Below are 25,094 nucleotides of genomic sequence, written 5' to 3'. Positions count from 1 at the left end.
TAAACAAACTTTTCCACGGCTTGTTAGCGTCCTCTGTTGGTAGAAGGTTGACACAGCAGTCAGTGAGGTTTTTCCCGTTAATTGGCTACCTGTCGTCAGGTGTCACCCAGTGATGTTTCTCGCCGAGTCAAGTAGGCTACCGAGTAATACAGGCCGAAGTTTGAAAGTAGCTTCTAGCATGTCTTTTAGGATATTAACATATGTTTCTTCAATTTGACTTGGAGCCCAAATATTCAAAGACCGCAATCAACCACATTGCTCAGCTTCAAGGTAACGTCATTTTGATTTACCATCGCTAGTTAAAATGTTGTTGCTCCAGCATCGCTAGTTAGGAAAGGGCCCCACGTACTACCAGCATCATTAGCGGCTTTGTTTGTAAGTGACACGGAGGATGAAGAGTTTGAAGGATTTAAGGATTTGGGGTGACACAGAAGGTTTGAAAAACGATTATGGCTTTTACACACGCCCGCTCCTATTCTATGGAGCTCTCTTCCACCTCCGTGGCAGGAAGTTCAGTGGTTGTTGGCTTGTTGAACTCTTGTTTTGTTAAATAAAGCGCCGTTTACCAAACCCACGTCTTTCCCGGTACTTTGTTAACGCTACAATATAGTTATATACTAGATCTCTGCAGCGCACGCGCAGCGTTGTTGACGAAGGACGAGGAATTTTATCGATGGATTTAATGATTTGGAGTGACACAGATGGTTTGATAATATTGGTGTCATATGATAGTTATTTGAAATATACTTTATATATTGTTATATGGGTCTGTGGAATAATTAGAAATGCAACTTACAACGGGTCCGACGTGAGCATATGCGGTGCATATGTGGCATTGTTTACATAAAGCAAGATCGATGGATTTAATGAATTGGAGTGACAGAGATGGTTTTATAAACGTGTTATTTATGTAATACTTTCTTGAATAACTGAATGTTACGTCAGGCCTGTTCTCAGCTCCTCGTTTGTGTATATGTCACGTTAGCATACCGTATCGTTTATGGTTCATGTCTGTTTTTGGTGTTGGATTTTGACAAATAAATGTGCCCCAAAAGTGCGACTTATACTCCGGTGCGACATATATGTTTTTTTTTCCACTTTATTGTGCTTTTTATGGCTGGTGCGATTTATACTCCGGAGCGATTTATAGTCCAAAAATTACGGTAAATAGAATTGAAATGAATTGAATTGCTCCATTAAAGTAATGTTGGATCTTAGCTACTGTTATGAACATTTATTGACCCTCGTGGGGATAAGCGGTGCAGAATATATGAATGAATGAACCACTAATAGAGTTTTAAAAAAAAAAAAAAGTATAATGATAACTTTTAAGACCTCAGAAGACTTACAATATAAATTTCATGATTATTCATGATTCATTTTTGGATGTTATTCCACATCAAACAGTATTAAACGCGTGTGGTTTTAATTTTTTTTTATTTTATTTATTCCACTGTCACCAAGTATAACAAATTGTTTTGTAAATTAAATAGATAAAAGTAAACCAAAAATAAATGTAACTCCTGAAACCACCCAAGTATGTGCACTGCTTTATAAGCACTCCATTATAAAACGGGAAACAAATGGTGACACTTTAAGCGAGAACGATATATCCATCACTATGAGGAGGAGCGATTAAAACGGTGGCAACTTGGCAGTGTTAAAAGAATGGATCCGTAAGCAAGAAAACACAGCGTGAAAAAGTACTCTGCGTCTGTAATTGTCATAATGGTGCACTGTATTGGCCATCTGCTAGGCTCCCGCCTAATGTTGCCCATATATCAAAGCCATGTTAATCTCTTCTTATTGAAAGAATACACTCACCATTTCGAAGGACAAATTGATTTTCAAAATCCTGTTACTACGGTAACCCGTGCTGCTATAAATTATATCTGTTTAATGAGCAAAGGGATAAATGACAGCGTCAGCAATTAATAGGGTGTGTGTCACGACAATACCTGACATCATTAAAGTTGATGTGAGTGTAAAAAAAAAAATCTAGAGCAGCGAGGCTGTAATTGAGACATCCATGCTGCGCTAACGCGTCATAATTGTGTCCTAATGGTGCTCATGTTTCAGCCTTTGTGAGAGTCTTGACGCCATGTCTTCCCTTTACAATCATTTTGTCATTCCCACCGCGACTAGCGATGGTTTTGGAATGAGTCGGAATATTTGGGAATGCACCAACAAGCCTTGTCCTGAAATGACAAACTGGATATTATGTAGTTCTTTTATAGAAGATTTTGTTAGACTTTTTTTTATTATGATATATATTTTTTATAATGTATCTTCTTCGGCTGAGGAAGGAAACTTTGAGTTTGCCAATGCAGCATAATTTTCGACTCGACTTTTTCGTGAAGTGTAAGCTTTTCTCGTAGTGTGACATAAAGATGGCACGAGGATATGCAGGAATTTATATACTGTGGGCAAAATTTCCTACTTTGCAGAAACTTTGCGTTTTTGAATTGATCAACTCAGTATGTTTACCCGTGTGGCTGCTGTGGAAGAAAAATATTAATTGACTTGTTTATCAGGTTGGACAATAGATAACAAGGCATCAGCTGCATTATTAAGTAGATAAGAATACTAATGCCCGGTTATGTTTGATAAAAAATTCTGTACTGTAGGGATGGAATTGATCATTAATTTAATCATCGATGAATTTGTCAATGTGTCAGCAGTTTTTTCACGTTTCGTGATTTTTGTAAATGCTTCTTTTGTCGTTCTGTGGGTGTATCCTAACAATATCGGGTTCAGCGTTTGACTAGAGTGCAAATGAGTTGTTTTTTTTTTTAAGAAAGCTACATCTGAGTTAAGATAGTCACCCTCACTTGGAGTCGCCAAGTGACAGTTGTGGAATGTTCACAGGGAACGATGAAAGGCGTCTCTATCTCCGCCGCATCAATGGATGTGCCCGGGGCCAAACTAGCCCGACACTGCCGCCGCCTCCTGTTTTTCGCACCATGACCTATTTACTTATTTATCCATCTTACTACTGGCATCTTATCTCACCCAATGAAATGAATCCTTGTCTAAAAATATCTGGAGGAAGAGTCACTCATTGCCCCGCTGACAAGTTGGAAGACATGCATGGAGCCGAAGACCGGCCACCTCTGTCCACATTAGTATTTAAAATTAGTTTTTTTTTTTTTATATAAAGTATGTTTCAAGTGTAATATTAAACCGTTTTGTGTAATAAAGTTAACTACAGTTTTCAAACAACTCGCCTAATGATCTGGCAGACGGAATGTACCGAACTCCTGTTTCCATGCCGTCTTGAGTAGAACAATACCGGAAAAAGTATAATTACGTAAACTGACGTCATGTCTACATAGCGGGGCGCGATTTACTTAATCGATTTTAAAGTCCCATATTTGACCCGAGTAGCATAACAATAGCGCTAAAGCACATTTAAAATAATGCCCCAAACCTCGATCCATCCATCCATTTCCTGAACCGCTTTGTCCTCACGGGGGGTCCTGATGTTTTTGGTGGCAAGTTGTTGGCACATATGTTAACCTTTTTATTTATTTATTTGCCCTGGAGGTTTAGCCCTTCCCCACCACAATCAGCACTTATAAATGAAGCTGTTCACTCTGTGAGTGCGTGACCTTGCAATTGCACCCTGTTGAGATGCCGATTACCTGTCAGCAGCTTTTCTACACACACACACACACACACACACACATGCGCCAACACAAATATGGCTAACCGGCAACAGACAATACCCACTGGGCAGGTCACCGTCGCTCGCTGGAAGCATATTGCTTTTTAATGGGAGCGCGTGCACACACAAAAATGGCCGCATGCTGCGACGTGCCGTAGATTGTCCATTAAGGACAGGATTAGGAGAGCCCAGGAGTCTGACACTGAAACGCTTTGTGAGTCATTAGAGATCCATTTTAGGTTATTTTCTTGCCGTCCATTGATACAGACATGCACACGCACACTTGGAGTGTTAGCACCAAAATATCATGGCTCTGTGAACTCTCCAACACACCGCCAGCCAGCCATATTTGGAGAAAGTTCTATTTTTCAGCTCCTTTTCCTGAAGGCAAAATAATAATAATTGTGATCTAACGTCTCATTGATGTCACTCAAAGGCACGAAAAGAAAGTGTTTGACCCGCACAAATATTCATCTCTCAATGACTGAGTTCTATTTCTGTCTCACTGATGCGCTGCTGCTTCATATTTTTGACATGTGTGACTTTGTTGACGAGATGTGTAAATCATGTTTCTTCGGGCGGAACACAAAAATAGGTGTGCATTTTTTTCTTTTCTTTTTTCTTTTTTTTTTTAAATGACAAACGAAGTGGAGCCGGACCAGCTTCCTGGGACAGATCAGTGTGCGACTTGTCGTCGCGCCCTTTCACCTATAAAAATCATTATTTTCCACCTGGCTATATTTTGTCTTGATTGGTCTTCCGACGATCACGCCTCCTACTCTTTCCCTACCTCATTACAACCCTCGTTTGGACTTGAGTGGAATTTTGATTGGAGACCTTTGCCTCTCTGCAGAGAATTAAACATGCTGTACCTCGACCTTTTTTGTCTGCGGCAACTTTCATTCCGCCGGCACGCAACGCACATCCTTGAAATCGCGAGAAAATGCTTCCTTCCCTGGTGGGAAAGAAAAAAAACCCCACATCTGCCAACCCTCTGCACTTCCTATCACTTCCTCCCTCTTTCAGGTCACGGTAATACTCTTTTAATATTTTGACGAGTGTTCTCCGGCTGTGACCTTGTGAGAGTCGCTGCAAATGATTGCACGCCCAATCTGCATTCCTTTCCGCCAGATCTGACTTTTGTTTGAAAAGATGAGGAAGCGACTCATCTCACTCCCCAACAAAGTGTCAGTGACATAAACTGATCGATTGCATCTCTTGATATGTTTTCTGCTCCTTTCCAGCTAGTCATTTGCACCTTTAATAATTTTACAATCATTTTGTCAGGCTCAGTTATGTTATGGTCAGTAAAATTGAGAATAAGCTTATTTTTTAATTTCAATGTTTTCTTGGATGGGGGGGGGGGGGGGGGGCGTTTTAATGTTACAACAATAAAGTGATGGGGAACAAGTTGAGATCTATTTTTCTTCCAGTTAATATAATCTGATTAAAGGCAAACAACTGAATTTCTGCATTTCTTTCAGAACCTAGCGCAGAACTGGTGTTACTTGTTGACTACCCAGCATGTTTGATCATATTTATGGTCATGATCATATTTTATCATTTATCATCCAGTCTGTGTGCTTCTTTCTTGGCAAAAATCCAACTTTGTCCCCATAGGCCTAATATTTCTTTGGATAGTGCTGTTACACTGACAAATATTTAAGTAGTAGGTTGTGATGGGTGATTTTTATCATAGACAGACAGTGCAGAACACACACACACACACACAGATGGTTGTTTTTCCTTCTTCCTGCCCTCTCCTCCATATGCATGAGGCGCAGGCCATGCATGTGGCGGCTCGCTGTCAGACGGGGTTGAGCGGGCAAGGACGCGTTGCCGTGGCAAGATTGTGTGCGTACGCGTGTGTGTGTGTGTGTGTGTGTGTGTGTGGCTCTCTAACTCAACAATATACCTGTCAGGCTGAGAGACAGCGTCACGTACAAATACATACACAGCGGGCACGGTCTGCATGCTAAAATGCAGGCGCACACACACACGTGAATATTTTAACCCGTAACCCACTTGATGTGCACGGAGGACGTCTCGCTCATCACTCCAAACTCAAATCATCTTTCCCCATTGAAATGTATAGAAATGCCATTAAGTCATTCTAGCCCAAAAAAAAAAAAAAAATCTAAATCTGTGTCTGAATCCATTTCAGTGTGCTGCAATTCCTGCTATGCCCGCCTTGGCCAAGTGGAAGGCAGACACAAATCAAGAAGAATAGACCTCGACTGCCAGTAAGTTGCCGTAATATTAGGTATTTTTCATAGAGCCGTAAGAATATAGTATTATCTGTCTACATGTGTTCTTCCAGCATTTTGTAAAACTACTTCCACTCTGTTCGCAAACTTCCAACTTGTATGTCGAGATTTAGATTTATCGAGTAACAGATGTTTATAAACATTGTGAAATGCCAGCCCCCCCCCCCCCCCAAAAAAAACAATAATAATTGGACACACGTGGTTGTTACAGCTCCTATTTAATTTACTTTTTCTGATGTAGCATGCTCTCCAGACAGACACATGGCTGGCAAGCATCTGTTGTCAACCCACGCAAGTCAAGAAGAGCTGCGCGGCGACGACAGGTTGGACTTGAGCGACGTCGCTGCGTCAAACTTTCTCGAAACATCTGTGCTGCTATTTGCTTTCTTGTTCATTAGGCGAGCGCCTGCTGATAACAAGCCTTATTTGATAAGGCTGAGGAAGGAAACAAGGAAAAGATACAATCTAACACAAACTCTGTTTTTGACAAGAAAAGGGTGTAAGAAGAGTTATTTTCTCTGCACATCTTCTTAACGTTGCCTTAATCCAGCGGTTATATTTGCGTACAGTTGAATTACTACATAATTAATCATGTGGTAAAGACAGTGTTTATTTTTTTATGGTGACTGTGAATATGAGTGAATGGTTGTCTATCTCTGTATGCGCCCTGTAATTGACTGGCGACCAGTCCAGGGTGCAACTTTTATTCAGTCAGATGGGATACGCTATTTGATGGATGGATGTTTTTCCAGAATGCAGAACAAAGGGTTGGGGGGGGGGGGGTTATTAATCAACTTCGGGGCCTCCTTTAGTCCCATTTATTCATGAACAGGCGATATTCATCAGGTCGAAACGAGCAATTAAGGAAATGTTTGGTTGTTTGGTGAAATGAGTCGGAACGCTCGCGCTAGCAAAAACCTCTTCATTTGGCTAAGTGAACAACAACAGTAATACAGTGAGACCTTCAAGGTCAAAAACCTCGAAACATTTTAAGAAAACTTTTTTTTTTTTTTTTCCCCCCTAAGAATTTCAACCAGGTGCTGTTAACAGCACATCTGTGACATAAATCCTGTTTCGCTCAGCCGAACCCTCGTCTTACTTTACAACTAGATGTGGTGACCCCCAACATGTGACTGCCTCCAAATAATGGATGATTGCATTCCAGCTATTTCTCACACACGCAAACACAACCGTGGGGTTGTCTCCATCCGGGGTTCAAAAGTCTGCGCCGTGCCTAAGAAAGTTGTCGCGGTGTTATTTGTGATTTGGCTGAGCAGAAGGCAGAGGAGAAGAGCGCTCTTTCAAGCAGAAGGCTTCTCAGCTAACGTCCATGTGTGAGCGTAAGCATGGAAAGAAAGAAAAAAACAGCACAATCTGTTTCACAGTTTCTCAAGAGGCGTGAAAAATAACAATCACTGTCGCTGACAAATTGTCCCTGTGCCCGCCGGGCAAATGCATGCACTCACAATGGACGGATTTACATTGCATGGTGTAAGTGACACAATTTAGGTCGAAGAAAAACAAAAAAAAAACGATGGAATATCTCTTCAGTGCAAGGTCATCAAAATCCACCGATCGGATATTAAATTCACCTATTCACTGTTTTATCAAGAGCTATTTACTGGAAAATCCAGAACTAAAGCCTTGTCTAAATAGGAAAGTAGTATTGAAGTGACGCATTTCAATTTAGAGACAAGCTTTGTATGTCGGGAAGGAGCTAAATTTAGTCTGGATTGTTGATGGAACAAATCATTGTGTGCGCATAAGTTGCTAATTAGTTCTCATTTCAAAACAGTTTCGCCTTTGGAAAAAAATCCTCATCATTAAAGTGACATTTTCAATTCTGACTCGCCACAAATATATGCTAACCACTGTATTATAAAACGAAAATAAGTTTCATTTTTAACACTGTTAAGTTGATCTAAAACTGTACGTTTAGAATTTCAGGAAGTCGTTTTAATAGCCTTTTTCTTTTTTTCTTTTTTTCTTTTTTAGCAGGACTTGTTTTCATTATTGAGCAGCACATTTGAGGCTTGGGATGACACCGGTCATGACTCTGTCATTCCGTGAGTTCCTCCTTGATGCATTTTTTAAAAGACTGTGAACCCAATGCCTTCCAATTCCTCCAGACGGCAAACAGTTTCCTGACCATCACTCTTTGTCACGTTTTCTTTGCCAGCCCAGTAATACGGATTTTGTCAAAAACTTTCACATGGGCTGCTGACAGATTTGTGGAGGTGCTCGAGATGAGTTTTCGGCACTTTGTGTCACAAGCATCCACATTTTTCTCTCATGTAGTTCATGCAAATGTTCATGTGCAAATTTAATGGACAGCTCTTCCTCTATGTCAAAATTGGCTTCCCCCTTTTTTCTTCATGTCTACATTTAACTTAAAATCGACAAAAATGAAGTTTGCCCATAGTTTTCAGTGGCTCATTGAGTCTCAGAAACTCGGGGGGGGATCCAATTAAACAATGTTTACTTCTGATTATCAAGCCACTTTCTCAGAAAAGGCAGTCATTTTCTTGGTTCAGTTTGAGCAAGGGAATTTCTAATTATCCAAAAGTGTCAGGAACAGGCGAAAAAAAAAATCCTAGTAAACATTGTCTATATCTCATTATGAACTCCGTTACTATTGTTCTTTATTTTAGCCGAGGGCTAATGTTACCGCATACTCACACAGCCCTCTTTGTTGAAATAAATTGGCTGAGAGTTCACGAAAGACCGAGAATGTCCAAAGTTTGCGCTCACTACACTTTGAACGACTTGAGTAAGATGACTGCAACAAATAAAACGTGTAATTAATTTGCACTTTTATACACACACGCAAGTGACCTCAGTAAACAGATTAGCTAACGGTTAGCCTGTTTACAGCTAGCCTCCAACCTGAGCTACACAGAAGCTGTTCTCAACTTCTCACACCATGTGTTGAATCTGTATCACATCAAGCAATTTTTCACCTACTGCATGTGGATAACACCTTTTTAAAAAAAAAAAAAAAAATCATAAAAAAAGTGCTGAATTTGTTAGCAGGTTTAGCACTCGAAAAAGCGAAAGAGCAACGTGACAATTTTATGCTATCTCAATTTAAGAACTTTGTTTTGAATAGTACAAAAATGATAACTTGTGTTTTTATGAGTGGCGTGCATAGATTCGGATGTCATAAATCTTGGCGGAATGTTTAATATCATAGGGTGACAGACGACTTCCTATCTGAAGGCGAGAGAAATAATAGCCTTTCCTCTCTTGATAAAAAAAAAAACTCATTTTAGTGCCACAACCTGAATAGATTTATCTCCAGGTGCGATGAGGGCGTTTAATGAAATCATGACAATGAATTACACGGGCTTCTTCTGTTGGTTTATTAATATAGTTTATGAAAGGAGAGGGCTGTAATTGCATGTTTGTCAGCCACCGGTTGCGCCTGGCATGAATACCTGCAGGGGAGCCACCTGATCAGATTGGGAATCTTGGAAAGGGGGGAAAAAAACGCTAGTAATTTGTTTGAACAGAGGGGCTCATTTTATGCTCTGTAAGCTAACGATTAAATTGAAGGGTTTTTGTTTTTTGTTTTTTAATTTTTAGCATGTTTGTCAGTTCGGCTCGTTGGCGCACTGGGTAAGACGTCCGCCTCACAGTTAGGAGGGTGCGGGTTCGATGGTTGTTTGTCTCTGTGTGCCCTGCGATTGGCTGGCAACCGGTTCAGGGTGTCCCCCGCCTACTGCCCGATGACGGCTGGGATAGGCTCCAGCACACCCGTGACCCCCGTGGGGACAAAGCGGTTTAGAAAATGGATGGATGGATGGATGGATGGATGGATGGATGTTTGTCAGGTGTCTCTGTGCCATGGATGTTTTTGTTGACACCTGACAATTTGATGGATTCGGTAGATTTTGGTCTTACAGATTCAGTGAACTCTAATTTAAAGGTGAACCATTTGCAGAGGCTCCAAATGACTTTAGGTTTTAATTACGCCTGAGAAGCATTTCCATAAGACGTGGCGTGTCCTCCAGTGGGATCAGCTGGCCACTCGGCGGGGCTCGACCGACTCTGCCGAATGAGCGATGATTATATTTGCGGCTGTTGTCGAGCTGTGATGAATAGATGCGGCTTCTCACCAACAACGCTCCAAACGAAATGAAACCGTGTCGTGAATAAATGTATCGAACGTCGCCTCTGCGCCTGGTCAGCAGTCTGCTTATGGTGTGGTGGTGGTGCGTGTGTGGAGGGGGTATCAGGGGGTTGGTGGTGTGTTGGGAAATTTTAGCACTCAGCAGCTCCATATAAGGCCATTTTGTCCCAGACATGCAACAGGGCCTTTTCGTCTCGACGGCACATCAAATAAATGAAATTAATCTTTAACGCGATTGGGTTTTCCATGTTGGTGCGGCTCTCAGCAACCGTTTCAGTTTTCCCACATGGCAGCTTGGAAACATTTATTGCCCACCTTTGACTTGTAAATATCCCAATTGTGTGTCCGCTAGCTGATTTAGCGTAGTTAATTGCAAGCGTCCAGTGCCAGATCGTTTTTGCACCGTTTGGTTGTACAATGGAAATCGATGCCTCTGTTTTTTTTTTTTTTTTTTCTGCCTCAGAACTTAACCCTGGGATGCAGCATTAGCATTTAGCTCATTTAAAGTAACCCTCCCCAATATAGACTAGCACTTCTCCTCGACTCTCCCTGCTCCATTATAATTGCTCAAATTTACCAGGTGAGCATCTTACTCCTGAGGAGTGATGAGGATGAAGCGGAATAAATAAATCGTCTTGGGCGGAAGTTGATTGGCATCTGTGTTTTTCAAATAATAAGATGCAGCTGTTGATAGTGGGGTTTGGGTGATGATGGGGGGGGGGGGGGCTGCGTCTGCAGGTTTCCTTTGCTGGCGGACCCCGTGGCGGCACGTCACTGGTGATGAAGGCAGATGGCTGACAGGTGCTCCAAGGATGACGCCGACGCCACCGCCAAGCGCACCTGCTAAACTTAACTCTGGAGAAGAGCCAAAAGAAGGGAAGAACAGCAAGTGTGGAAGCTGGAAGAGGGGGCCCCAACAAAAAAAAAGGAGATAAGAAGGGTAAAGCGTAAAAGTAAGCACTCAAGAGTTGGAATGACGGCTGAATCCTTCGCTGACTTTTTCCCTCGAGTTGGCTTTGCCAGTGTTAGGCTGCCATTTTTTTTGCCTCTGATGATAGTGGAGACTTAAACACAACAAATTTGGGAAATGAAATACTTCAGAGTAGGGCTGCACAATATATCAAGAAAATATCAGTATATTGTCCGATATGAAATAAGTTTCTGATGGAATTGGATGTTTTTATGTAAATTGACTCGTAGTGTAATTGTGGAGGTGAGAGGACGTAAATCTCAAACCATCTCTTTGCCGCTCAGCGCTCTATTGGAGATTTCTCAAAGATGATGTACATCTATCAAGGATAGTTTCCCATGTCATGTTAAAATTGTCAAAAGAATGAAGTCATTTTTTAAAACGGGAAGACTGAGCCACAATATGTCAACACAGGGCGTTTTGTGCAAACAGCCCATTAAACATGCATGTCAAGCAATTCGAAACAAGTTTCACTGGTTCTCAAAACCTGCATTGGCCTCTAGGGGCCACAAGGTGGCGACAAAACTATTTTACATGAACAAAACCGAGATTTTCACTGAAACTTGATTTTTACGTGCACGGTGTGGCTTGCCAATTCCTCCAGCGACTCGTTAGACGTTTGTCTAAAGTTAATGAGAACTTGCTGGAAAGTGGCAAATATAAGGACAAGACCCACGCACACTTGCCATATGTTGAAGTCGCGCTGCATACATCAGCAATTTGCAGCACTTCTAGATTCACTGTGTACGTGTGAGATGGTGCTGATGTTGACACTGTAGTCCGGAAGCATCCGTCTGAGCCCTCCTTGAACTCTTCAGACTGAGGAGGGTGGGTCTCTTCATTGAGACACTCATGAGTTGCTGTAGCTGCTGCATTGTGTGGGAGGGGGGGGGGGGGGTCAGGTTCACAAATGCAAATGGTTGCCAATGTGGACGCCAGAGACCGGCGTGAACTGAGTCGGGCGCACGTGGCAGGCAGCGGCTGGCAGGCTGAGAGCGCTGTCACCAATTTGTTCCTCGCCATCGGGGACATGCAGGGGATGGAAAGGCGATGGCAGCTCCCTGTCCTCCTTATGGCTAATGAGGCCTACACTTGCTCTTCTCCCTCGTGTGTGTGTGTGTGTGTGTGTGTGTGTGTGTGTGTGTGTGTGTGTGTGTGTGTGTGTGTGTGTGTGTGTGTGTGTGTGTGTGTGTGTGTGTGTGTGTGTGTGTGTGTGTGTGTGTGTGTGTGTGTGTGTGTGTGTGTGTGTGTGTGTGTGTGCGCGCGTGTGCGTGTTCAGAGTGTATTCATTTGTGTCACAGAGCTGCCATGATTTTTTCCATTCATAGGAGCCTGTACTAACTTGGCCTTCTATTATTTTCCTCACTGAATTATTCACACGCACGCACATACTGTAGCACAGGCAATGACTAAGGTGTTTCAAAAATGAGACAAATATCTATTTTATAGAGTAAAGAAACATTTCTAACAAAGGCTCAAACATCAACTGATAGACTTGAGCCCCAACTTCAGAGGGTTCTTAAAAACTCCACTGATTCAAACACAAAGAACTCGGGCTGCTTCTATAGAGGTTGACTAACCCTAAATCAACACAAGTTGAGGCGTGACAACAAATAAAATAAAACAACTTTACTGTCAATCATTTCATCCTCTTTAATTTGTCGCTGAATCCAACTCGTTGTTGAATTAGTCTTTGGTGTTTAATTTGACAAGTTGAGAATGGCTACAATTGAATTTGTAGTACAGGAGCCCCATCGTGGGGTTAAAAACAGGAATTGCAGCCCTAAGAATTAATTGAGTAACCTTGTTACAAAACCTCTGTTCAGAAAATAGAGTACAAAAGGAAAGAAGAAAGTTTTATTTTGAAGAAAACATTTATTCAGGGGCATACTTGCATTTTTGGATAAATTATGTAGTAGGCCTCGAGTTTTTTAAATAAAAAAAGATGTACTTTTTAAACAGAATCGAAATCGTTCTTTTAGGAGCAAAAGTGGTTTTGTTTTAGAGCAATAAATGATTTATTTATAAAGGGCGTATTAGGGAAATATAATATAAATCTCAGAATTAAAACAAAAGTATTTTCTTCACCAAAAGAATTTCCCTAGTGTTTTTTTTTTCTTTCAGAGAAATAAGCTTGACATGCAGGGAGGAAGAGCTCAACTTTTTGAGTCATTCCAAAAAGGAAATTTCACAGATTGAAGGAACACAGCTAAAAAGCAAAAGATCTCTAATTCTAACGACAATGGCATCTGATCGTTATTTTTTTTTCCCTTTAGTCATGTTTCTGTAAACATGGGTCACAGCATTCCCAAAAAGTTCAAAACGTATTTTTCTTTCTCCTTCTCTCCCAAGGCAATATGGCGGCCAACAGTCATTGATTAGGGCACGGATGTGGGCGGCTTGAAGAGTCCCGTCCTTCGGAAATAACGCACGATGAGCGGCACGGACACCAGCGTGATGCTGATGCGCACGGGCGCAAACAGTTTGTGGATGGCGTAGGCCAGGACGAACGTGCTGGTCCCCGCCGCCATCTTGGACCGGATGATGGTCTCGCTGAAGCCCAGCTTGCTCAGCACCGCCGCCATGTCGATACCGCTAGGAAGATGAAGGCGCACAAGTGGTCACAGGTATGTCGCGCTTTATCCTCAACGTGATCAAATATATCATTGATATCAATGATATATCAATATCAATTTATTGATGCATACACCCCCCTCCCCAATTTTTTGTTTAGCTTTTTTAGTCATGTAGCAATTTTGTCACAGGGCACCAATATGCCTGAGTGATTAAAAAGTTATCTTGTATTTTTAAGTTGTATTTTTCAGAGCAAAGCAGTTGGAATAATTCTTTCTTCTTAATCACATCCGACACTGGAGCTGAAACATTTAAAATAGTGTGTAAAAAGTGCACAGTTGCAACAATATTCTGTTTCCATTGGTTGTTAAAAAGGTAGTTGCGATCATCTGTGTGAAAAAGGCGAGTGACTCCTCAGCGTTATCGAGCTGAGCGCACTGTGCTAGCTTTAATCAGCCGAGTACAAGGCGGCAAAGCGTTATGTGATAATGCTACGCGGGTACGAGAGACAGTGGCTTTTCCACGCCAGGCTTATTATCAGCTGTGCAAGGAAGGCTGCGGGCTCCCCTGCTAATCTGCTGCAAATCTCTTTGCTATGCTGACTGCTGGCAAAATGCCTAACTGTCACATTCAACGCGCGCTGAAAGGCTTCACTGTTATTTTTAATGGCTACATGAGAGTTTCATGCATTTTTTTCCACTGAACTTTGTACTTGCTGCTGTTTATTATTCAGATCAAAAACCTTTGAAAAAAAAAAAAAAAAAAACTGTTCATGGGGGGTGGGAAGTTTTCTTTTTTTTAACAGTGTTTTTTCCCACAAAAGATATCTATATTTTATATTTAAGTATCCAAACATTTTGTGGTATTTCTTCGAGAGTAAAAAATATATATTTTGGAGGGGAGAATTGAGGACAAAGACGAGTATTACGTAACCAAAGCTGCTAATCGCAACAATAAAGCAGTAGCATAAAGATGAGGACTGTTATTAGCATAAAGATGAGGACTGTTATTGATGTTAAAACGTCCGTATTACTTTACCATAAACCATCAAATGTTTTATCTCTCTGCCCTGGAAATGACTGGTGATCAGTCCAGGGCCTGCTTCTTTTGCCAAGGTTTTGTCACATCAATGCCATCGTCAGTACATATAATGGAAAGAGTAGTATTACTATATAAGGCATGTTTCTGAGAAAGTGTGGGTGGGACAAGGCAGAAAGTTATTTGTGTCACCTGGATATCAGGAGGTAGAACATTCCCAGAGACATGAGAGAAATCCCCACGTGGAAGGAAACTCCCACAGCTCCATACTCCTTGAAGACTTTTTTGAGTTGTTGGGTCTTGTTGGGCTTATTTCCTTCCAGCTCGGGTTCCTCGGGGGCTTTTCCGCCAGGCGTAGGAGTTAGCGGCGGTTCCTTTTGATTGCTCTCGCCCTGGGTGGGATGAAATGAAACAATATAACAAATGATACAATTATTGTGATACGATTTTTAGTACAGACTCCAAATAGTATCAATGTACTTTCTCGGAATAAAACCTTCCCCATTTTTGATGAACATTTGGGCCTACTGTATGTTAATATTGGCCATTGGTGTTTTGGTCTGTGAAAGTCACTGGTATGTATACGTACTGTAAAGTTGGAGGGGGCTTAGCAGCCCTGCCGACAAAGCACAATCGAGAAAGCGAGACAGCAGGACTTCTGCTTTTCAGAGAGGCCACTGAGGCCGGACTCAAAGTAAAGGGGGGCGGCGGTGGTGACCTTGGGAGGGTCATGTGAGCAGGCAGCCAGAGGATGTATGGGAGGAGGAACAGTGGGACCTCTGTGACTGATAACAGCTTCTCACAAACACACGAGTCGAGTCAGACTGACACACACGATTACTTACACACCTCCACCCTGAGGCTGACAACCTTCTGCCAGTTGCCTAACATTTACTTTTTGTCTTTTGAGTCATTGTTCTATATTTGATACTTTATATAAAAAAAAGACACTTTGTTGTACTGCAGCCTGTTGACACAGTTTGTGTTACTGACTCAATGAATTTATACAATTTATTTTATGTTCACGGGTGAACACCTGCCGGATGGGGAGCTGTGCGCATGCGCGACACAGACTCTGAATTACGTAAAGTGAAAGTACGGACGGTACTTTCGTTTCACTGTATTATGACACCCTTCCCCTTCTTCCCCCCTCGTTGGGTGCACCATTACGCAGCAGCGTTACAATACCTCCGCGTTGGTCTTGTCATCCATGTCGGTGGTCTTCTTTGGGGCAGCCGCCGCGGTGGACAGCCCGCGATTATTAATTGTAAACAAAACTACCGGCTCCGTTAAACAGCCGCGGCGCATCAAGTGTCCCCAGTCCGGGTTTAGAAAACCGTGGTGGTGGTGGTGGTGGTACGGCTCGGGTCGTTGTCCTATAAAGCGTACGAGCGTCGAGCCCACGCAGCAGGTTCGGTCCCGATGAAATCCCCTCGTTAACGTCAACGGGGTTGAGTAAGCGTCGCGGAGCACAAAAGCTGTCGTCCTCGTCAAACGAATCCGAAACATGGCCGTCATGCTGTCCTCAAAACGAGTTAAGAGGAGTCTACAATGTTTACGTTAGTAGCGCAAGATAACACGGAGTGAAGGTCCGAACATGCTGACTGTGACCCCCCCCCCAGCCCACCTCCTCCCAAACCGGCCGAAAGCTTTCCTGACAGACAGGACGCGCAACCGCAGACTGAACGGGAGGAGGCTCCAGTCAAAAGGACAAAGCACGCGGCTGTAAGACGTATATAACGTGCGTAGTCAGTCAAGGCCACGAGGGGGCGCTGCTGCATTTCTCATCATTTAAGCCACAGCTCCACAACTTGTAAAACTGTCCTGTAATGTTTTTTTTTTTTTTACTTTGACCTAACTCTAGGATGCTGGCATACCCACGTAAGCACATTCAAACGCCACACAGATAGGCCAGAGCCGAGGTGTGTTCTGAGATATGATGCTTTGTGACTAACCCTAACAAAGACTTCCTTTCTGTGTAGAATTTGTGGTGGCCTTTATGTTAAAATGGCAACGGTCCGCCTCACCTTAGCTGATTTTTCCCCACCTTGATGTAATGCCAACAGGATGTTCAATAGCTGCAGTAAAAATGACCCCCCACTGGGCATCTTTCATGGCTGCCATTCACATATCATTTGGACTTGTGAGAACCTTCCTCCTCTCATCCAGTCCTCCATTTGGTGGTCAGGAGTCCAAACAACTCCTGGGACCAAACGCCTTCCGGTCTTGGCTTTTACTGTCGCACTGGCGCTGAGCCATGTGAGCCTTCAATGAGGAGGCTCTTTGAAGGACCTGGACTGCAGCCAGCTGGCCTTGCACTACAGCAGCAAGGTCACGGCAGGCAGGGGATGTGGTCCGCATGGTGTGTTTGTACTCGCTTTTGTCTCCGTGCCTCACTTTGCCGGCACGCGTTCTTCCACGTTTACTCTGCAAACATCACTTAGTTCTGTCCAACCTGACGTTCTTATTTGAGCGATTACTGTGTTTGTCTAACTCCTAATAAATAGGTTGCTTTTCATCATCCCATGAAAGTCCATTATATTGTACAAGACATTTTGTGCTCTGCAAGGACTATTAAATTTCACCATCATATGCATCAAGTGTATCCACGGCAACCAGACTAAAGGCTAATAAATGTTGGACCTCATGAATAAGCAGGCGCTATGCTCTTCCATTGTTACAACCGAAACAAATATCCATAGTTGCTGTCAGATGATTGATTTGTTGTGAATATGCAAACACGTAATAAGCAAACAAATAAGCAAATACAGAGACGAGACGGTGAACAATTCCCAAAATATACAATTTATTCAAAATATGTGAATGCAACCATCAGTCTAACATTTACATCCTCAGTAGTTTTTTGTTTTTTTAAGTGGTATTCTTCCGTCCTTATGTGGACCTTTGTTAATAATCACGTATATAACTACTGTATATTTTGTGAAGGTATTGGTCAATTTATTCCACCGCAGCAGCTTGACGTTAGGTGACATGTAATATAGTAAAAACAGACTTTGTTCCTGACTTTTGAGCACAAAAAGAATATCACACAGTGGAGGAACACAAACACTGACACCTGAGTATACTTGGCAGGCAGATGATACGGAGGATTAGTTAAGTGTATTTTCCATGAGGACAGCGACATTGTATGGGAACAGACAGACGACAGTATTTACAAATTCATCTGTACAAATTGTTGACACTGTACAAAGTGGAGCGCAAATTAATGTGGCTTTAAAGGAACCGATATTTATTTATGGAAGATTCTTTGGCACTGATGTGGAAACGAGGCAACATGTACGATATGAGTGACAAACACCGTACGGTAATTGTAACCTGTTAAATGCCCAATCCGATCTAATGCCTATTTCTATTTTGCATTCTTTTTTTTTTTTTTTCGACAGATGAAACTTTTTGCTTTCATATGAGGGGAAAAAAAAAAAAAAAAGTGCTTTGCTGACTCTTCCCTGTATCGCACTCACTCTCCACACACCATCCGCAAAAATAAATACACGTCAATGTAGGAACACATAAATAAAGAAATGTACAGTCAACACTTTTAAGTTATCTCAACGCCGATCAATACAAATATAATTTGGGGGTAAACGTACAGTATACAAAGAGGGGCTTGTCAAAGTACACAATAACACTTAAGGCGTTCGTTCCTTCCCTTGAAGGCGTTGAAAGGCGCCGTTTGCTTTTTCTGATATGTACCACCTCAATCAAATTGTGGCTAAGCCGGAGTGAAGATGTGTGGTGAAACGGTTATGTGACAGGTCTCTGACAAAGAAAAATAGGTACGAAATTAATAAATCAAATGGATGAAAGTCAACCAGCGTCGGGGAACAGATGGACTTTGTTTGATTTTGAAGTTGCGCTTATTTTGGTTTCGTTTGGGGCTTTAGTCTGGGTCCTTCAAACATAAACTGGCCTCAAAATTGTTTTCCAATTTGCTGCCAAATTTGAAGTGTACTAGACACAACTAAATGTGAGTTTTCATCATTGAATCTGGGTTGGAGCATGGTGGTGATTGTTTTTTTGTTTTTTTGCCCAATGGCTTCAAACCTCGCAAATTACAAATAAAACCTTCAGCCACTTGATGCCTGTTTTTACTAGGCAACAAAATTTTGGTAGGCATCTGAGCAAGTCTTCTCCAAAAATGCTGATCGTCAAAAATCTGAACATCTTGCATGTCACGGAACAGCATGACCTTAGAAGTTCCACTTATGCCTTGAATTATCTTCAGCCATCCATCTTTGTTTTTCTTCCATGTGTCCAAATATAACCCAAAGACTCAATTTGTTGGCTCATGCTACACTTGCAGCCTCTTTTTTTTTTTTTTGAGTGATAACTTCTTGAGCTCCAGCTCCTCTGTGCAAACTCTCGCAGTTTCTTGCTCTCGCAAAACAATGTCGCTAAGACACGCAGCAGCAGGTTCGCGACTTGGGCTCCTCGGCGTCGACGGGCTGCCTAAATCTTAGCAGTGGCGGGTCGCCGCTGGCCGGCGTGTAGAACACTGCGCTGCCGTTGGATGACACCAGTGGCATGCGGGGGTCGTCCGAGATGGATTTGGCATCGCTGAAGGAGTCCGAGGAACCGTTAACTAGGTGACCGTTGAACAGGGGGTGGTTCAACAACTTAGCCGCCGCTCGCTGCTTCTTCAGCTCCGACAGAGTTTGAGGTCTCTCGCGAGGTAACGTTTCGTCCTGGCCGGTAGCGACCGTGCTCTTGTCCGTGGTTGACTTGCCGTTGGCCGGTGGCTGGGCGGGTACGCACGAAGTTGTAGAGATGAGGCCGTTGTGCTTGCTGCTGCCATCTTTGAGGATGGTAGGTCGCTTGGTCTGGTCGGACGACTCTGTTGCCTCCGCGGGCTTCACCTGGATATTGAGCAGAGTGGAAATTCAAATGTTCAAAAAGCCAAATTTGCTAAGCAATGTGAAATTCGGTCGTGTCTATTACAAGTAGAGGCAACAATTTGTGGCTAACTAGTATCTGCTGGCAATTTTTTTTTTTTTTTCTGGGGATAATATAGTGACCAAATCTCTCATCTGCCTCACCGCTCTAGTCAGCGAGTAGCAAAATGAAAAAAGCTTTTCGTCATTAACTTTAAAGAGGCGGCCACAGTCTTCATCTTCTGCTTGCAGCCAATCTCGTTGGAGCGAGACGTGCTCTGCTTAAAAGTTCAAAAAAATAGTATTTACTCATTGACTTCAAAGGCGTGGTAAACAGTCAAACCTACTTCCAGCGAGGCATGCTTGCATAACGTTTGACTTTTATGCGCCAGTCAAGACTCGTCCTATTTAATTGCCAATGATCATGTGTTACAGAAACAAAAACCCGATTGGTCCGAATAACGACGGAGCCCTAAATAGCATTAGCATTGTTTGTGAGCAGAGTCGCTTGTGTTTTTGTCTGACAGGGCCAAAGCGAAGTGACTGAACGGAGGTGAGCCGAAGGTGATTAGATTGAGCACATAGAGAGAGCGAGAGAACATTAGAAGCCTCAGAAAATCGAATGCGCAGCTCATTAACGTCCTCCGTGCCACTAATAATAGACGGTGACACGCAATCCCGTTTGTACTGTCCTCCTTAGACTGCGAGATAAGACATCTGGCTCTGTTGGCAATCACAAAGATTCTTTATGACAGATGCTAATTGATGCAATGACTCACATGAAGCACCTGGAAGTTCTCCTGGTCAGGATCCTTCTCTTTGTCCTCCTTCTCCTCCTCCTCCCTGCCTCCCCTCCACACAATGGCCTCCGTCTCGTACTCCTTTCGGCACAGGTTGTGCCTGTCGGACAAACTGGCTCGCCTCACCACCTTCCTGCAGATGAGGAAAAGCTCGGTGAAGACCAGGGATGATTTGCACGTGTGGCGGGGGGTGGCGTCGGCCAGCAGGTGTCAGCGCTCACCCACGACTGCCGGCGCTGGATGTCCGTCGGCACAGCGAAGTCTTGTGTTTGAGCTGAGACTTCATGATGATGTCATGCTTGTGCTTCAGGTCCAGTAGAATGGCTCTGAACTCCTCATCCTCACACAAGTCTTCAAACAGAAAAGAAACGTTAGCGCGATACGCTGGCTAGATCGCCGAGCGAGATTTGACACGGGTATACCGATCGGGGTCTCATCGAGGAAGGTCTTGGCGTTGAGACTGGCTCCGTGTGACACCAGCAGCTCGGCTACGTGCATCTAAAAAGAGCGGGAACGGTATTTGACGTGGAACAGTACGTCGCGTTTGGTAACTTTCCCGCTGGGGTCTTATCTCACCTGACCCCAGCACGCGGCGGCGTGGAGCGGCTGCCATCCGTCCGAATCTCTCAAGTCCATGCGAGCTCCGACCTCCAGCAGTAGCTCGGAGGCCTGCATGTAACCGTTGGCGGCCGCAATGTGCATCTGTAGAGGCACCCATTGTCGCTTATTCAATTCAGAAAGTTTCCATAATTTGTTGAAGTAGTATTTTGGATTTGCTGAAATCCTTTTGACCTTTTCCACTCTCGGATCAACTTTGTAGATCAAGCAGACTATACAGGAAGCAAAGATTTCCAGGAACACAAAAAAAAGCTTTTCTCTTGAAAACAAAAGATTAGTCTTACATAACTTTTGATGATTTCCGCATGTGCTCTTCTCTAAGCTTTTGCCAAACATTCTGCCACGGTCTGTTTTCTTTCATCGTGCTGGATGAAGATTAATCAAAGGATGCAAAATGCAGGAGGATAAATCTTTCAGATTAACAAGGGGGCGACTAAAACCATGTCATGTTCTTGTACACGAGTACATTTCTAAAAAGGGTCACCGGAAATATTTTTATGTACGAGCTGAATAAATAATCAAATGGACATGGAAATATAGTAGAATGCAATGCTCAAATAAAAAAATGCTGAAATTGGGGGAGGTGCTTAATTTGGATGTGTCAGTAGGTTTTGTCTAACCATTGTACGTACCAGTGTGGCTCCTTGCGAGTCCTGCCGGTTGACTTCGTCGCCAAGCCTGACTAGTTCCTGGATATCTCCCAGCATCCTCCTTTCTGTAGACGCCCGGGTCTCGTTGATCATCTCCTGGGTGATGCCTGCCGATCGAACGCACGCAGACAGACAGAGCTGATTGCCGTACTATTGATTTTCCTTTCGTCAAAAGAGCGGCACGGTTTCGTAAAGTCCTTTTTGCACTCGAAGCTGTCTGGGATTTGACAAGAGGTCTGTGGACAATGAAAAATATTGTACAGAGTCCATTTTTAAGCAAATTGAATTCAAATCCAACATCTTGACAGCAACAACTTCAAATGGAAAAGGCCCAGTGCTGCTTTCTTTCGCAAAAGCCTCAAAAATAAGAAAAGGCTCAATATCACACCATTCTTTCATCGTTATTCATCGCAGAGGAAAATTGGCTAGCTGTCTGGATGAAGATAGTGCTTCCATAAAAAAAAAAAAAAAACAACAACTGAGGATGTACGGTAAATGTGAGAGCAACACCATACATCTTCCACATCTAGCTGATGTATTCTGGGAAATGGAAAACCAAAAGGTTGTTGTTCCACTAAGATTGTCATTCATAATAAATGTAACATTTGCATGAATGAATGAGCAATTACTTTTTTTGCATGTGGTCTTGAAATAAAATTCCAGATTTTTAATCAATTTATTTTTCACCTTCACTAATAGAACTGAATGATGATCAAAACGTTTTTGAGACATTGCGATCTGGAATGAACAAAAGTTTATGTGATAAGCCTCAAGCCTTTGACATCATTCTCACGAAGATGCAGTCTCGATAGTGGATTGATTTTATTTCATTATTTATGTGAATACTCTCATTGTTTAATCAGAAGCAAGGCGACAACACCGATTCAATATAAATTCCACGTTTTAAATGATTGCCAAATCATCTTGTCTCTTATTTGAATCTGAGTAAACTGATGTCCTCAGATAAGTGTGTGCCTTCCATCAAGTGAGGTGTGTGCGTGTTTTAATTTATTTAGTAAGACAGAGGGTCGCCCGTCTGCTCGCCACTGCGACATCTCTGGAGGTCTTGCTACTTTTGGCAACGTGACTGGAGTAATTAGCATAGCTACGCTCCCCTGCTTGATGTTCCTCTTGTCATTCTTCTCACCTATTCTAGCTCTATCTGCAGGCAGCAAAAGCCTCGGTTTGAGAAGCTCCCTTTTGTTCCCAATATATATTTTATGTCACATGCTTAACTAATCCCATAGTCGTTTTCGTTTCACTAAACTCCCAGACTCAAAACTTCATTTGAGGGAAATGTTTGAAGGCACCTCGGTTGGCCATGGCCGTCTCAATAATATCCAGTGTCGGGTCATCTTCACAAAGATCGTAGGGCATGTTCCCGTCAGAGTTGACCGCGAGAAGATTGGCACCGCTGCGGGAGAAAATGACCGTCCAAATTATTAAGAACCGTTACGCCATGTGGAGTTGTGTGCAAAGTGGATGTCATCTCACTGTCCAATGAGTATCTTGACCAGGCCAGCGTGGCCACAGGTAGCGGCGGCATGCAGCGGCGTCCACAGCTCATTGTCTTGGGCGTTGACGCCGGCACCACGGTCAAGTAGGATTTTTACCATCTCCTCGTAGTTGTCTATGCAGCACTGTGTGGAGAATGGTTCTTGTCAATATTATATTGCAAATGATGGTATAATTGATGGAACACTGCTGGACAGATAGAATGAATGCTAGGGATTTTTTATTCTTTTTTAGATTTTCTTTCATGAATAATAGTGCTTCCTTTTTTTTTTTTTGAAAGCTAAGAAGCCATCAAACATGTAAACAAGTAGCGAGTGCAGACAAAGCTGTAAAAGCCATTATTACACACACATCTAGTCAGCACTCAAGTGATAATTTGTCCTGTTAGCATGGCTGTGATTATAACTCTGGAATTCGTATTCTCAGTAAAAATGTAGCGGCAGTCGTCTCCAACGGAGCTAATTGATACTCGGCCGGCAGTGAGCTTTTATGCACTTTGAGAAAAGTTTTTTTTTTTTTGCACATCTGTGCGTCAAGCTCCCATGATGACAGTCCGTAGATGGCATATTAAAGCAGATATGTCATAAAAGTTAGGCTTGATTCCAAGAAACAGCTGCACGTTTATCACCTTCCTTTTAGGGGACCACTAAAAGAGAGTACACGTTTTTCCTCCGCCGGGCTTTTCATTGACCATCACACAAACGTTAGATGTATAAACTCACAAACACACATGATAGTTGTCATTCACTCCCCACTAAAAATGTTCACAGTTGCCAATATTAATTGTTAAAAAGAATAAAAACGCAGTACCACAAAAAGTGCTCGTAGGTACGCAAATGGCGATTCGTGAATCAGCTATAATGATTCATAACACAAAGCCGAGAAAGAGATGTTTGTGACCTCTGGAGATTTGTTGCCTCAGCCAACAAGGCTGTGCGGATAAGATGACTTTGGTTTGTGCGTGTGTTGAAGCAAAAAAAGAAATCATTAGACAAGACATGAGAGGAAATGAAATTACTGCACAGATCGCAGGAAGAACAGATAAGAGGTGAAAATGAGGCCCACAAAACAAAAATAACAATCGACTGGGGAAAGGAGTGACACAAACAATCATTTCTATGATCAATGACTGTTGAGGTCTGCAACAACATAAAAGTAGAATTAGCAATGTGGAGGTTTTAGTGCGTGGGATCGACTTCCTGTATTCGTCCAAATACTAAACGACCCGATCAAACTGAGACGTGCCACGTAGAAACAACACCCCTACGGCGCTTTTAAAAAGACAGCGCAGATTATCTCACATCTCCAGCTTCCGGCAGCCCACGACAGTAGCAGATGCCTTTAAATGCCAACCTACACACTAATTTACAGCCAAGCTAATCCTCTTAGCCTCTTGAATAAACCCACGTACACTACTTCACCCACCTGCTAGCCGGCTGCTAAGCTAATCTTTTTCCCTCCACATTCGACTCCACTAAGGCCCCGGCCCTTAGCGACCACCACTGTGTACTTTATAATCAAATCCTCGGGCTGTGACAAATGGCCTAGTTTGCGTATGGAAAACCGTCTGGCTGGGATTCTTCAGTGAGTTAAGGAGAAGTATGCTCGCATTGGTCTCGTAAGCGAGGCTGCAATTAAAGTGTGGAAGCGAGAGAAGTTTGAGCCAAACTGAGTGAGGAGTGGAAAAGGGTGTCAGAAGGGACAGTCGCTTGCGATTTGTGGACCGTGTGAACCACTGTCGCGTGTCATTCTTCTCATTTTACGACACACCCACCAAAATGAACAGAATGACAAATGGTGCTGGTGCATAGGCCGGCTCGTCTTGGCGTTTGGGATCTATCTGGAGATTGTGCTGAGTCGGAATTTAACCTTTTGAGAGGGCACTCGTTGAAATTCTAAGGTCCTGGCAACCAGTCCGGGTTGTATTCCGGTTCCACTTACTACGATACTTGTTTTGTTTTTATTTTTTAA

The 25,094-nt window shown here is 42.8% G+C and overlaps 2 protein-coding genes and 1 long non-coding RNA gene across 3 annotated transcripts in view; 1 reads left to right on the top strand and 2 right to left on the bottom strand.

Annotated features, from left to right (window-relative positions):
• The first annotated feature begins 89 nt into the window (after window positions 1-89).
• LOC147049489 (uncharacterized) lies at window positions 90-6,670 on the top strand. Its single transcript, XR_015067611.1, has 4 exons — window positions 90-270; window positions 5,832-5,910; window positions 6,176-6,257; window positions 6,333-6,670. It is a non-coding gene; the product is annotated as an uncharacterized LOC147049489 (long non-coding RNA).
• A 6,209-nt stretch (window positions 6,671-12,879) lies between these two features.
• Window positions 12,880-16,283, bottom strand: mims2 (mitochondrial inner membrane scaffold 2). Its single transcript, XM_085923790.1, has 3 exons — window positions 15,837-16,283; window positions 14,841-15,040; window positions 12,880-13,631 (listed from the first exon to the last, which is right to left on the bottom strand). Exons 1-3 carry the CDS (start codon window positions 16,164-16,166, stop codon window positions 13,415-13,417), a joined length of 747 nt encoding a protein of 248 aa, XP_085779916.1. The 5' UTR covers window positions 16,167-16,283; the 3' UTR covers window positions 12,880-13,414.
• A 1,138-nt stretch (window positions 16,284-17,421) lies between these two features.
• Window positions 17,422-25,094, bottom strand: part of ppp1r16b (protein phosphatase 1, regulatory subunit 16B) — a 34,961-nt gene continuing 27,288 nt past the window's right edge. Inside the window, exons 4-11 of the mRNA XM_085923789.1 lie at window positions 23,103-23,248; window positions 22,919-23,022; window positions 21,591-21,715; window positions 20,917-21,042; window positions 20,763-20,838; window positions 20,562-20,691; window positions 20,320-20,473; window positions 17,422-19,525 (exon numbers count right to left, since the gene is read on the bottom strand). Of these exons, the coding sequence (XP_085779915.1) occupies window positions 19,064-19,525; window positions 20,320-20,473; window positions 20,562-20,691; window positions 20,763-20,838; window positions 20,917-21,042; window positions 21,591-21,715; window positions 22,919-23,022; window positions 23,103-23,248 (1,323 nt within the window). The 3' untranslated portion in view covers window positions 17,422-19,063. The remainder of the gene's footprint in view (window positions 19,526-20,319; window positions 20,474-20,561; window positions 20,692-20,762; window positions 20,839-20,916; window positions 21,043-21,590; window positions 21,716-22,918; window positions 23,023-23,102; window positions 23,249-25,094) is intronic.

This window comes from Syngnathus leptorhynchus, chromosome 11 (genome assembly GCF_054491065.1).
Source record: "Syngnathus leptorhynchus isolate UIUO chromosome 11, UIUO_Slep, whole genome shotgun sequence".
Lineage (NCBI taxonomy): Eukaryota > Metazoa > Chordata > Actinopteri > Syngnathiformes > Syngnathidae > Syngnathus > Syngnathus leptorhynchus.
Note: the sequence above shows the minus strand (reverse complement) of the source record. Positions and strands in the feature narration are given on the sequence as shown.

Bases quoted from the DNA above. Each gene is read 5' to 3' on its own strand.
- mims2 (XM_085923790.1), bottom strand. From the start codon at position 16,166: ATGACGGCCATGTTTCGGATTCGTTTGACGAGGACGACAGCTTTTGTG. The intron at 15,041-15,836 runs GTATTGTAACGC...CATCCCACCCAG, and splicing joins ATGACAAGACCAACGCGGAG to GGCGAGAGCAATCAAAAGGA. The intron at 13,632-14,840 runs GTGACACAAATA...TCATCTTCCTAG, and splicing joins TTCTACCTCCTGATATCCAG to CGGTATCGACATGGCGGCGG.